Raw genomic sequence first — 15035 nt, 5'->3', positions numbered from 1 at the left:
TGCCTTTTGAGTTTTACTTAAGACCGTTGACATGTGGGCAGGGAATCAAAAATAAATGTTTGAAAAAAATACAAAAATTATGGTTCACAACAGCTGCACTGGAGTTTCGAAACACACATCGTCTTGTGATTTCCTCCTTTGCAGAACCACTGGAGCATAAAATTATGATTTTTTTCAAAGCCTAATTGAAAGTGTATTGCATACAGAGTTCAGATACTTGTGTACAGATGCTAACTTCATAACTCCAAAAGATTTGGTAGTGCCTGCAAACACATCAATGAGGAATGCACAGGATATTTACTTTTGATCCTATACTGTAAGCCATAAATGTATGTGTGATACAAAAAGCTGGATGTAAACTGAATTAATGTAGCTCTCTTTAAAAATATATATATATCTCTTCTATTTGCAAGAATCTAACTGATGTACAATATACAGACGGGTGACAAATTAAAGGAAAAACCTGAATAAATTGTTGGGCACCACGAGCTACCAGAACAGCTTCAGTGCTCTAGGCACAGATTCTACGGGTCTCTGGACTCTACTGGAGGGATGAACACCATTCTTCCAAAAGATATTCCCTCATTTGGGGTTTTGATGATGGTGGGGGAGAGCGCTGTCTAACACGTTGCTCCAAACTCTCCCACAGGTGTTCAATTGGGTTGAGATCTGGTGATTGCTTAGGCCATAGCATATGATTCACATCATTCACATCATTGTCATACTCATCACACCATTCAGTGACCGCTCGTGCCCTGTGGATGGGGGCATTGTCATCCTGGAAGAGCCCATTCCCATCAGGATAGAAATGTGTCACCATAGGATAAAGGTGATCACTCAGAATAACTTTGTAATGATTTGCAGTGACCCGTCCCTCTAAGGGGACTAATGGACCCAAACCATGCCAGGAAAATGCCCCCCACAGCATTACAGAGCCACCAGACACCTCCTTGGTGTCCCACACATGCACTCGCCCACTTGTCGTGAGCACTAGCCAGTTGGGCGTCTTTGTGACTGAAGCTCCTGCCGTTCGTGCCCCAATAATGACGCCTCTTTCAAAGTCACTTAGATCCTTTCCTCTTGCCATCTTGATTAGAAATTGAGGTCAGCTGGGCCTGCTCAGCATTTGTATACATGTCACAGAGCATGATATTCAGGATGTTCATTGCTTAATTGTATCATGCAGTACAGCTGTTTGGAGGCATCTGCATTCCTTATGTTCCTCCACTCATTTATTCAGGTTTTTCCTTTAATTTGTCACCTGTCTGTATATTATCATACTAGATGAAGACGTTTTCACACAGAGAGTTGTTACAATCTGGTACAAACTTCCCAGCGATGTGACAGCAATTTGGGAACATTCAAAAATAAACTGTATAGGATCCTTGGATCACTTAGGTATTAATGGACACCAAACGAGCACGATGGGTCAAATGACCTCCTCTCGTTTGTAAACTTTTGTATATTTCTTATGTTTCTTATCAGTCTAATCATTTGGAAAATAGTCACATTTTGGAAAACTAAACCATGAATTGAAAGTTACTGAGTCATACTTTTCACCAAGACCACCTTCATAAGAAATAGAGACAGATATGATGAATTGATCAAAGCCATTAAAATAACTCTTCCCTCGCATTGTTTATTTTTTATACAAGCATGTACTTGTAACCTAATAACCCTGAGGTTCCTTAAAGTGTGCAAAATAAAGCGATGAACATTTCACATTTTTGCCAACTCCAAGTTAAATTCAGGCAGAGTGGTGAGATACACTAGAAAACAGATTAGTTCTCTCAGGGCTGAATCAATAAGAAGGGATTTACAGATAACACTTAGTGGTTACCCTTTGGATTGCTACCTTTTTGATATAAATCAATACAAAGAGTGAATGTGCTGCCAGCGTAATGATTTTTCCCACTAGCAGCTGCAACCGTTTTACAATGATTTATGAATTTATTTCAAATATTAACAGAGCAAGAGAAGAATGGAAAGTTTTTTTTTTTAATTATTCAATGCACGATACACAATATGGAATAAACGTCAGAACAGACGCTCTCACCAGTATAAAATTAATAAATTAAGCACAAACCTCAACTAATCAATTTTGTTAAGATGGCACACAATGGATAACTAACAACACCATGTTCAGATGCAGACAAGACAAGTGAATTCCAACAAAAGTGTCCCAGCGTAGGTAAATTTTAACAGGCTTATCTGTACATTACATAACTCCGGTACGATAACTATTCAGGAGTGTTAGATAAGCATGTTTAAGGTTGTGTCTAGCTGCGGTGAAATTCCGGTAGGTGGGGTTTGGCGGGGTTGATTCAAGTGGGGCAGGATTTTGTACTCGCTGCAAGTAAAAGCAGGGCCAGCTCAACTGCTGACTTCAGGGTAGGGAGGGGCACCGGGGCAGAGTAGCTCTCCACACTCCTGCAAAAATCCATCACTGTGACGCACATGCTGAAATTGATTTCGTCCCTGAATACTTGAGTCAGAGAGTAAACGGGTGTGATGAAAAAAAAAAGTGTTCGATACAGTGAGGCGTTATTGATTTTTATCCAGACCTCTTCCCATGTGGCGCTCGCCTTTCCCTCATGTGTCTTAGACGTTCGACCACCACGTTTAAATCCTGCATCTATAACAGCACATTGTGAAGCATGCAACACGTACAGTGGAGCCTGTTTCTCATTTTATACACAAGAAAATTGCCTATACTGCCCTCTTTCTGTTTTCTGATAACAAGAAAGCTGTTATTTATAAAATAGTCATATTTACAGCCCATTTACAATCCATGAACTGTGATTTCTGTCCAAATACTTTCTTAATATGTGTGGGTTCTCTTCTGGCTGTGGCACACAAACTGAAAAACAGCTGCTTGTTGATGATTCGATTACATTACATGGAATTATCCTCCCTGAGTTCAGTAGAAATGTGTCAATGTAAGATTTGGGTCAGTAAATCAGGCCTAAACAGCGCCATTTGGAAATCAGGACTCAATTCTAATGGCCAGCTCAACTGCTACTAAGTTGGAACCCCCAAATTGACAAACAGAGTAGACAAAATAAAATCAATTAAAGAAAATTAGGCTTCAGTTGAGTACAAATCATGGTGCAAGTGATGGTCCCACTAAGAAGTTCATATCTTTGTGTTGCAGATATCAGAGATGTATTCCAAGGTGTGCAAGCCCACCAAGAAGAAGAGGCCTCCTGCATCACCCCCTCCTCCAACGAAGGACAGCAATGGGCACAAGAACCAGCGCTGCCCAGCCGCCAACGCCGAGCGGGAAGAGGTCCCTGCCTACGATGCCAATAAGCCACCAGGCTGGGCTGGGGGGGCACAGGCAGTGAGGCCCGGCGAGGACCCCTGCTACGAGTCCATAAGCGAGAAGACCTGGGCGGGCGCCGAGGAAGCCGACCCGGCGTATGAAACCATCGACGCCAACTGGAAAAGGGACAAACCGCCGGCGTCCCAGCAAGGCAAAAAGAAGAAATTGCCCACAAAGGCACACCCCAGTGAGAACTTCTACGAAAGCATCAGCGACGTGAAACAGGGGGCTTCCACCAGCACAACCACTATTTTCATGTTTAACGACGGCGTGGAGATGTACGTCACCGGACTATAGGGCCAGCCCCTCATTCTGAAGAGTCACTTACATTTCAGTTTTTTTTAACCATGCTGCACAGATGCTGGCTGCCAGAGCAGTATACTTCACAAATCATCAGCAGATTTGACTTAAATATCCATCTATAAGGGTTTAAATTGCTGAAGTTGGTAAAGGGATTACACAAGGTTGACTCCCAGTATGAATTGTTTTGATGCTTCCATATTTCCACTTCTAATTGTTCATAGATGTAGTGTATATTTTGTAAATAATTTGATCTAGAATTTTATCCATCTTGAATAATAAAAAAAGTACTTATTTTAACAGTTGTAAAGAATCTGAAGTACACCATTCTGAAATGGTTACCAGCAAGATCATTGATGAAGCAATGATTTCAAAATGCATCATATTTAGCTTTCTTTTTCCTTCTTTTTTTTCTTTATGTGACACCAGTGTGTTATGTTTCACATGAAGGTCATTTCCATTTTTGCGTATATTTTTTCCCCACCACCTTGCAATTGGAGGATTCACACGCTTGATTGTCAAACCCGAGTCTCTTTTCATTTTGCACTGTGAGTCTGGAAGCAGTGAAACTCTTTAAGTGCCCACCATAGCATGGACACAGCTGCCCATTTTGTCTTGCGTCTGCAGAAACCCGACCACCCTTGACTCAGTGGCTCCCCCTGGACTCGTGCTGCTCCTTTACCAGCTTCAAGCCTTCATACAGTAGGAGGAACTGATCAGTAACAAGGATTTAGACTTACATCTTCTCCAACGAAGGCAGTGAACATGCTGCTGCTTTAGTTTTTCTTCAAATTTGTGTTAGTGTTTGAAGTTATGGACAAGCTTTGGGCCTATGGTCTAATTCTGTGAAGTGGACTATGGATTGTTTGCCTGACAGGATTGCTTTCACATGATTATTCCTTCGCCAAGACTCGATTCCAGCAACCTCTGCCACAACCTCTGGGTAGACTGTTGATGGAGGGAGGATTCCAAAGAAAACAGAGTAATGAGCACAAAATTACAAGCGAGAGAGTTTTTGGAAACTTGCCTTTTTCTCCTCGGTCTTCAAAAAAATCATTCTTTGTAAACAAACACTTTCCCATGTAGCTTGAGAAATGTCATTTTGAAAGAATATATATATTAAGAAGTGTAATAAAATCTGAAAGAGACAGAAGATGTTTAAAAAAATAAAAAAGCTCAGGGAAAGCGACAAAATGCTGGATTAGGAATAATTAATACTGTACAGTAATATGGGACCTAAGAAAAAAGCTTTGTGAGAACGTAATTGCTGTGTTTTGAAACTGACTATGTGTCACTTTATTCAAGGTTACAAATGCACTGTATATTTTCTATAAGCACTGTTTTTATAAACTAAAAATACATCTAAAAAAAAAAAGATATAAGGCTAAATCACTGCCATGCTTAGATGTACTATTTTGTTAATGCTGTTTTTGCAATTTGCCTGCTTGAAGATGCATGCATGTACTCTGTAACGGGACCTGAGAACATTTTTCACAGATTACAGTGCAATTTCATTTCAGGATTAGCCTGCTGGATACAGGGATTATGACAACTCACCCTTGTCCAAATCTGACCAGATACTGCATAACACCAATAAAAGCTCAAATGACAGCCCTGCTTGCCAAGAGCCTCGATTTATTCACAGAGCGCACACACCACTCCGAGCAGGATGAAACAATGAGGTCTTCACCCTGGCTGTACCTTCAATAAACCCTGTCCTTGAGAGAAGCTGTTGGTGGGGTTTGGGGGAGGTAATTCAGTCTACATCGCCACCTAATTCCTCACAACCCTAGACATATCCTGTAAAGCACAAGGACGTTTTTGTGTACCAGTAGCAATGGTGACAAAGTCTTTGATGTGTGCTTCTCGGAGCAGGGGGTGAAATCAAGCTCATTTCACACAAACTGCAAAAGACAGACGAGTAATAGACTGGATTGTACAATACTGAGCTGTGTCTCATGTTCAGTCTTCACAACCTCAGTCGTTTGTAAAAGTACAGGTAATAAAAGTCTCCGAAACAACCTCATGAAGAACAAGAAATATAGACGCATTCCTCGCACACTAAGAGGAAAACAAACGTGGCATTAGTGTTGGAAGTTGTGACATTGAACTGAATCTACCTGTTGTTATGCCTGCTTTCATATTATTTGGTATTGCAAAATATATATATTATAATTCAGAATATGTCTTTGATGTTGCCTGAAAAAAGCTGAATCTCTCTTTATTCCTTCAGTTGTGTTAAATGTTTAAGGCTTATCTTGTGAGGAGTTGCAGTTGGTTATCATTGTTTAAATGATGGTATACACTCACCTAAAGGATTATTAGGAACACCTGTTCAATTTCTCATTAATGCAATTATCTAACCAACCAATCACATGGCTGTTGCTTCAATGCATTTAGGGGTGTGGTCCTGGTCAAGACAATCTCCTGAACTCCAAACTGAATTTCTGAATGGGAAAGAAAGGTGATTTAAGCAATTTTGAGCGTGGCATGGTTGTTGGTGCCAGACGGGCCGGTCTGAGTATTTCACAATCTGCTCAGTTACTGGGATTTTCACGCACAACCATTTCTAGGGTTTACAAAGAATGGTGTGAAAAGGGAAAAACATCCAGTATGCGGCAGTCCTGTGGGCGAAAATGCCTTGTTGATGCTAGAGGTCAGAGGAGAATGGGCCGACTGATTCAAGCTGATAGAAGAGCAACTTTGACTGAAATAACCACTCGTTACAACCGAGGTATGCAGCAAAGCATTTGTGAAGCCACAACACGTACAACCTTGAGGCGGATGGGCTACAACAGCAGAAGACCCCACCGGGTACCACTCATCTCCACTACAAATAGGAAAAAGAGGCTACAATTTGCACAAGCTCACCAAAATTGGACAGTTGAAGACTGGAAAAATGTTGCCTGGTCTGATGGGTCTCGATTTCTGTTGAGACATTCAGATGGTAGAGTCAGAATTTGGCGTAAACAGAATGAGAACATGGATCCATCATGCCTTGTTACCACTGTGCAGGCTGGTGGTGGTGGTGTAATGGTGTGGGGGATGTTTTCTTGGCACACTTTAGGCCCCTTAGTGCCAACTGGGCATCGTTTAAATGCCACGGCCTACCTGAGCATTGTTTCTGACCATGTCCATCCCTTTATGACCACCATGTACCCATCCTCTGATGGCTACTTCCAGCAGGATAATGCACCATGTCACAAAGGTCGAATCATTTCAAATTGGTTTCTTGAACATGACAATGAGTTCACTGTACTAAACTGGCCCCCACAGTCACCAGATCTCAACCCAATAGAGCATCTTTGGGATGTGGTGGAACGGGAGCTTCGTGCCCTGGATGTGCATCCCACAAATCTCCATCAACTGCAAGATGCTATCCTATCAATATGGGCCAACATTTCTAAAGAATGCTTTCAGCACCTTGTTGAATCAATGCCACGTAGAATTAAGGCAGTTCTGAAGGCGAAAGGGGGTCAAACACAGTATTAGTATGGTGTTCCTAATAATCCTTTAGGTGAGTGTATATCACAGCACAAAAAAAAACAAAAAACAAATCAGGTGTTCAGTTTTTAATTTCCAATCAAGTATATTTACTTCTAAAGCAATGTGTCAACACAACTCAGCATAGCTGGACATCTATATTATTTGTCTGCTCAATAATATCACAGGGGTTACTGTAAACAAATAAAAATACATTTAAAAAAAAAAAGTCCAAAAACTGTGTAATTAAGTGCTAATGTGCAAAAGATTGTAATGTTTTTATATTGAAAAATATAATTCTTTAAAAAAAAAATGTTAAATTCAAGTTTATACTTTTGTAATAAAGTAGCACCTTAAAACCATGGAAACAGATTCTTCACTTGTATATTGGTAACTGTCATGACAATGTTTAGAGTTTACTACCACTACTATACACGGACAGGGTGGACGATCATCTGGGAATTACCAGCAAAAGTGGCTCAACACAATCTAAAGAATGAATTCTACTCTATGGACATATTTCTGTATTGAACTTGGCATTTCCCTCTGTGGTACTTATGCTCCAATTCTATAAATCCAGTGAAAGATGATGCATGATGACTCACATTATACAGGATGGAAAACGTTTAAGATGTTAAAATGGAGAACCAAAACTAAATCCGTTTTTCCTTCAAAGAGCAATTACACTAATACAAAAAATATTTGCAATCAAAATTGTAGTCACAAAGTATAATACAAAAGCAATATATGTATGCATCTTTAAAGTTAATTTTTTTCCAATTTCTTTAATTGAAACACTTAACTCAGGGACTCAAAATGAAGACTTTGTATTTCTTGCTTATTATTATTATTATTATTATTATTATTATTATTATTATTATTATTATTTATTTCTTAGCAGATGCCCTTGTCCATGGGGCGACTTACAAAATATAAGCGCAATACAAAGTGCAATTATTTAGATCAGCCTTATTTTGCAACATTATCTGTCTGTTTTCATAGGCATTGGCTTTCACTGGCCTTGGTGCCTTGGACTACCTTAAACAGCCTTAAACTAAGGTACCTTAAACTACCTAATATCAGTATGTGTAACAAGCTCTAAATCATTAAAATATATTTTATATATTTATCATATGAGATAGTTGGGGAGAAATGTTTAACTCTTTCATATCTGGACTGAGTCGCATGAGAGCATTGCACATATATACAGTGAGGGAAAAAAGTATTTGATCCCCTGCTGATTTTGTACGTTTGCCCACTGACAAAGAAATGATCAGTCTATAATTTTAATGGTAGGTGTATTTTAACAGTGAGAGACAGAATAACAACAACAAAATCCAGAAAAAAGGCATTTCAAAAAAGTTATACATTGATTTGCATGTTAATGAGGGAAATAAGTATTTGATCCTCTATCAATCAGCAAGATTTCTGGCTCCCAGGTGTCTTTTATACAGGTAACGAGCTGAGATTAGGAGCACTCTCTTAAAGGGAGTGCTCCTAATCTCAGCTCGTTACCTGTATAAAAGACACCTGTCCACAGAAGCAATCAATCAATCAGATCCAAACTCTCCACCATGGCCAAGACCAAAGAGCTGTCCAAGGATGTCAGGGACAAGATTGTAGACCTACACAAGGCTGGAATGGGCTACAAGACCATCGCCAAGCAGCTTGGTGAGAAGGTGACAACAGTTGGTGTGATTATTGGCAAATGGAAGAAACACAAAATAACTGTCAGTCTCCCTCGGTCTGGGGCTCCATGCAAGATCTCACCTCGTGGAGTTTCAATGATCATGAGAACCGTGAGGAATCAGCCCAGAACTACACGGGAGGATCTTGTTAATGATCTCAAGGCAGCTGGGACCATAGTCACCAAGAAAACAATTGGTAACACACTACGCCATGAAGGACTGAAATCCTGCAGCGCCCGGAAGGTCCCCCTGCTCAAGAAAGCACATGTACAGGCCCGTCTGAAGTTTGCCAATGAACATCTGAATGATTCAGAGGAGAACTGGGTGAAAGTGTTGTGGTCAGATGAGACCAAAATCGAGCTCTTTGGCATCAACTCAACTCGCCGTGTTTGGAGGAGGAGGAATGACCCCAAGAACACCATCCCCACCGTCAAACATGGAGGTGGAAACATTATGCTTTGGGGGTGTTTTTCTGCTAAGGGGACAGGACAACTGCACCGCATCAAAGGGACGATGGACGGGGCCATGTACCCTCAAATCTTGGGTGAGAACCTCCTTCCCTCAGCCAGGGCATTGAAAATGGGTCGTGGATGGGTATTCCAGCATGACAATGACCCAAAACACACAGCCAAGGCAACAAAGGAGTGGCTCAAGAAGAAGCACATTAAGGTCCTGGAGTGGCCTAGCCAGTCTCCAGACCTTAATCCCATAGAAAATCTGTGGAGGGAGCTGAAGGTTCGAGTTGCCAAACGTCAGCCTCGAAACATTAATGACTTGGAGAGGATCTGCAAAGAGGAGTGGGACAAAATCCCTCCTGAGATGTGTGCAAACCTGGTGGCCAACTACAAGAAACGTCTGACCTCTGTGATTGCCAACAAGGGTTTTGCCACCAAGTACTAAGTCGAAGGGGTCAAATACTTATTTCCCTCATTAACATGCAAATCAATTTATAACTTTTTTGAAATGCGTTTTTCTGGATTTTTTTGTTGTTATTCTGTCTCTCACTGTTAAAATACACCTACCATTAAAATTATAGACTGATCATTTCTTTGTCAGTGGACAAACATACAAAATCAGCAGGGGATCAAATGCTTTTTTCCCTCACTGTATATAGCTACTTATTTATTACTTTCAGTACATCCACTTTATACTTTATACTTTAAAAAATAAGAATTTCCACTTGATAAAGTCAATGGAAGGAAATACCCACACTTTTGACATTTACTTGACTTTTAAAATGAAAACTTCCACATACACTTAAATGCTATTTTTAAAACTGTTGGGGGGATTATGAAAACGACACGTCATACTCCTGATTGAAGAAAGCTGTCTTGACCTTTACCTAAACAAATCTTAACACAAGTTCAATTAAGGAATTTATATCAATGAACCTTAATCTAGGGGTATATAGGTAACATAGCCTAGAGCAGAAGTCAGTAAATAAAAAGACATCTCTGTACTTTTCTCCTTTAAAAGCATGCAGCTAGCCTGAGTTTTAAAATGGTCCACACTATGAAAGCACTGAACTCACTATTGATGAATATTTGAAAAGAGTTCTGAAGGGGGGATGGGGGTGAAGGGAGTTGGGTGCAATTAATCCCGCAGTACTGAGTCTGCTACATACATATTTAATGCCAAATACATAATGAAACTGCACTGTACTGCATACACCTATGAGCTGCAACACAGTTGTTTGGATAATGTTGTACGTGCTGGCAGTAAACTGTGCGGGGGCGGCGTTTCAAAACTTGCCCTGCTAGTCTGAAAAGCAAGCTGAAAACTGCTGCACGATGCTGAGCAATCCTCATACTGAGAGAAGTGGATCTTTAACAAAACTCTTTTTAATTGAACAGCGTCTAGTCATAGAATCCAGATAGACTGATCATATAAAAGAATTCTACTCATACAGTCTATATTACTATTTAAAGGAAAGCAATTAAGCACTGCCATTTGTGTAAAGGAAAGAAACGAATCACGAAATCAACACTATTTCTTAAAATGTCGGTGTATAAATAATGACATGCTTGTGTGCATCCATTTAATTTGTATTTCTAAGTATTTTAATTGAGATCTCCAGCTATTATTCAGAACCATGAGAATAGATTAATCTGAAAAAGCTAAGAAAGCATTCCTATGTGTTCTTTTTTTTTCCCCTTCATTTGTTTTTCATTCAAGATGTTACATTTCAAAGGATACAAACTATTTTTGGAAGGGTATCAAAGAAGACGTGTCTGAGCTCTTAGGTTCAGAAGGGTAGATTTCACTCCCTTCTTCATTCTGACATTCTCATCTCAGCACATTTGGCTTTATGTTCTTTTGTTGTTGTTGAACCTGAAACAAATGTATGACACTTTATCATTATCCAGACATGTATCTGTCACAACTGACAACAACACTGCCATAATATGGAAAAGTGGGTTTACATTTTGTAGAACATTGTCAATAACATTTACCATGAATCTCAAACAAATCTGAAACTCATATTGATTTTCATATTAATAACTGCCTGAAATGTGTCTCCCTGATTAAGCATGTTTTTAATATATGTGCATATTTCCCCTAACAATGTATATTATGTATCAATAGGGATATTCATCACTGTAGTGATGAAACAAAAACAAAACAAAACAATTACTGGGGCACAGTTTGCATATAGTGCCTTATTAAAGCCGACGTTCAGTACAGACCGTACTCAGGCTTTAGTCTGTACAGTTTTAAAATTAACAGTGGACATATTTATGCATCCCAGTTTCACCACAGAACGCAGAGTCCAAGACTAAAAGACTGAAGAGGACCTCCAGAGCTATGGACTTACATTTACAGGACCCAAAGCACATAACTTAGTATGTACTTCAATATGGAAACTAAAAAGTAGACGTAAACTAACCTCATCTAGAAAATCTCTGAACAGGTGAATAGCACAGATATGGTTGAGCAACATACTAACTGGCTACATTTTTCTGAGCCCAGGGTTAATTTTAAAAGTAAGGTCATGCGTTTGTATAATAAACAAACAGAAGAAACAAAACACTTCTGTTCTGGTTAAATTATATTAAATCACTATAAATTATTAACCAGTAACATCTGAATAGACAAGCAGTTTGCCCTGCCAGTGAGGGATGAATTACCCGAAAATGTCCTAAATGCCAGATTAAATAAACATTTACCCTTTACACTGAAAAGCATTTATCAATAAAAACATAGCAGCTATTTTAGACAATTATTATAACTTGACTAATTCCTGTGTCCATTCACATTCAATAAGGGCTTTCCTTCTCTTTGCAATAAAGAGGACTGCAGTACCTAACCGCTTTTAATTTAAAGATTGTGTAAACAAGTTGTTCCCAAGCCTGGTGCTGGAGACCCAGTGTGCTGCTGGATTTTGTTCCAACCAAGATCTAATTTCCTTAATTGAACTAGTAATTGGCCTATTAAGAGTTTATTAATCATTTTAAGCCATTGGAGTTCAATATGAAAGTATATACGACCCATACTGTACTCTCCAACTTTAAACCATTTCAGAATGAAGCAAATTATAACTTCAACACAGTTTCGATGAAATAATTGAGTGCAGTTGGCTCACAATCCTGCAGGACCAGGACTAAACCCTAATTTAACATATCAACAAGTGGTAGGAATTTATGGTCTTGTTTAATAAAATGCCATTTTGTCGTGACCTGAAGATGAAAAATAATAAATCAGCCAATACTGACATTACTGGTTATAGTAGAGGAAAAGTTTAAGATGTACAAGTGTTCAAGTTAAATGGAAATATAGTCTTTTGAACTATGAATATAATAATATATAATGTATAATATAATCGTATTATTTAAATTTGAATTCTAAACACTTCTTTGTGTATTACATGTTGTGTCTTGTATTCATAAGGCAGCTCTCTGCTTCCAAGGCCAAGGTTTAGGCTTTTGCTTTTCACCCATCAAATTAAACGAACATTGAATTAATTTCAAAGCGTGTTCTTCACACTATTGAATGACAATGATGCAGACTGTACATGTATCAGAGCACCAACATAATCCACTGGCCAAAGTAATTAGGCGGGCTGTGACTTTGGCCTGGATGACATGCAGTCGCTCCACAGTGTTAAAGCACCATAGTGTAGGGTGCTACAATAGAAATACACTACAGTTACAGACATCAAAACACAGTTTAAGGTGATCAAATCAAGCAATGATAGAACTGATGCCAAACAAATAATACATGAACTGTTCAATGATTTGAATGTAATAAACAGCTTAGGTGTCACGGAAACTGGAAGACACTGGAGTCCTCAATGGCCACATAGACCCCCTGCAGAAAAGAAATAAAACACAACAATGGAAAGAGGCCGCAGATATCCTACCCCCCCTCTCTGTGGCAAGCTTTAATTCCGTAAAAGCAAACGGTGCACATTTCCTGTTATAGCATAAACCTATGACGTATTCTTCAAAATAACAGGTTGACCATTTTTTCAGCCCAGCATAACCGTACTGGCGCAGATACCACACTTGAAATGATATGCATATTTTATCATTTGTGCCCCACAGCGCTTAACTCGAATAAAGAGAAACTCAAGACGCACTGAAAGTGGCCATTAGTTCTGTAACTTTCGTTTCTTGAGAGATGCATGGCAAAACAAGACACCACTAAGTATTGCCTCCAAATATAAAACTGATATCACCCTCGAAACATTATTCTCCCAGCCCGCCTGCACGGGTTATGTAACCGCGGCTGCGCTGCTCGCAGGGAGGGCGGACCCGGGCAGCGATGGCCGCCGAGCGGGGTCGCGTTCGTGAAGCGCAGATGTCCGCAGTTGTGCGCGGCTCCACCAATCGGAGCGGCGGGATTGTGCAGATCTGCGCAGCACTGCGGACATCTGCGCAACAAGAGCGCGAGTCTGGTCTGCTCGCTTGCAAAGAGGGCGAAACCAGCCGAGCAGGCCAGCTTACACGTTTTGGTTATTCTTCATATTATTTGTACAATCTCTGATCAAAATCGCTGAGACTAAATCCTAGTGGAAATCACTTCTTTACTGAACAACAGTTGCCGGCATTTTCCACACACACTTCTCTTCTGCACACAAGGTGAAGTGGGAGAGGAAAAAGGAAGCCAGATTGAATAGTAAGCGACTCGCACACGCTATCCCGGCGTATTAAAGGCAGTGCTTTGACGGTATTTCTGTATTTGTTTTACACTGTAACAGTCAACGCATTGCATGTAACACTTTACACCGGAAATGCTGTAAATTAGCGCTGGATCAGGACTTGTATCGTGTGCTAAGCGCTCCATAATCTGTGGGACGCCATTAATAAAACAGTAAATACATCTGCCAGCGTTGCAAGTTAAAATACAGAATACATGCGGGGATTTTTTATTTTCCTTTTCACCGGCCGGCGAGCGCACCGGGGCACAGCCTCCCCAGCAAACGGAGAGGATGTGGGGGGGGGGGGGGGGGGGGGGGGACCATCGCCTGCCATATTTTCCAGCGCACCAATCAGAGCCCGAGCCGCCGTGGCCGCGTGCCAGAATGGAATGTTTATATCTGCCGGGAGCCAATCAGAAGCCGCGGGGGGCGGGACTGCGGAATCTCGCCCGGCGGCACGCTCGGGGGGCGTGGGGGGGGCGTGTCGCTCGTGTCTTTTTTGCCACGAAAAAAAAAAAAAAAAAAAAGCAAAACAATCTTTTTTTTTTTTTTTTTTTTCTCCCTCTCTTACCGGCAGCTGCTAGGATCTGGGTGGCATAAAACCAACTAAAGTAGTAGTAGTAGTGTGGCAACTGAGAAGTTCAGCAAGACAGTTGGTTAAATGCATTTTCCTCCCAGCACCGTCCGCAGCAGTCCTGTCTCGCACCGTACTTTCAGTCCCTGTTAGCCCGTCCGATCATGAATCCCAAACGTCTTCCCAAGAGGTCCTCGGTGGGGATCCGGCTGTGCACGGCTCCTCTGCTCGCCGGCAGCGCTGATCACACTGGCCGCAGTCTCTTCAATGGCAAGGCTGGCGCAACAGGGCACTGCGGGCTGAGACTGGCATGCAAGAATGATCTGTCTAATGGAAGCGTCTCCTATACACTAAGGCTGGACGATGGCACTTTGAAAGAATACCCTGCTGAAGATCTCGGGAATGGGATTCACTTCAAAACGGAAGGAAGGCAGAAACCCCTTAACAGCTGGAGAAAGGTAGGCACGGCGTCTTGCTTTAATGTGAGCATCCAGTGCTTGCACGGTAGTTTACTTTTTTGTATCA

The 15035-nt window shown here is 40.7% G+C and overlaps 2 protein-coding genes across 3 annotated transcripts in view; both read left to right on the top strand.

Moving 5' to 3' along the window:
- LOC136748533 (phosphoprotein associated with glycosphingolipid-enriched microdomains 1) overlaps positions 1-5236 on the top strand; it is a 43111-nt gene extending 37875 nt beyond the window's left edge. The window contains exon 7 of the mRNA XM_066702374.1: positions 3155-5236. Coding sequence (XP_066558471.1) covers positions 3155-3622 — 468 coding nt within the window. The 3' untranslated portion in view covers positions 3623-5236. The remainder of the gene's footprint in view (positions 1-3154) is intronic.
- Positions 5237-14492: 9256 nt separating this feature from the next.
- Positions 14493-15035, top strand: part of slc2a4rg (SLC2A4 regulator) — a 46094-nt gene continuing 45551 nt past the window's right edge. For both annotated transcript variants that reach the window (XM_066702373.1, XM_066702372.1), the window contains exon 1: positions 14493-14968. In XM_066702373.1, the coding sequence (XP_066558470.1) occupies positions 14675-14968 (294 nt within the window). In that variant the 5' untranslated portion in view covers positions 14493-14674. The remainder of the gene's footprint in view (positions 14969-15035) is intronic.

This window comes from Amia ocellicauda, chromosome 4 (assembly GCF_036373705.1).
Source record: "Amia ocellicauda isolate fAmiCal2 chromosome 4, fAmiCal2.hap1, whole genome shotgun sequence".
In the NCBI taxonomy this organism is placed as follows: domain Eukaryota; kingdom Metazoa; phylum Chordata; class Actinopteri; order Amiiformes; family Amiidae; genus Amia; species Amia ocellicauda.
The sequence above is the reverse complement of the archived record's forward strand: the minus strand, read 5'-3'. Positions and strand labels throughout refer to the sequence as shown.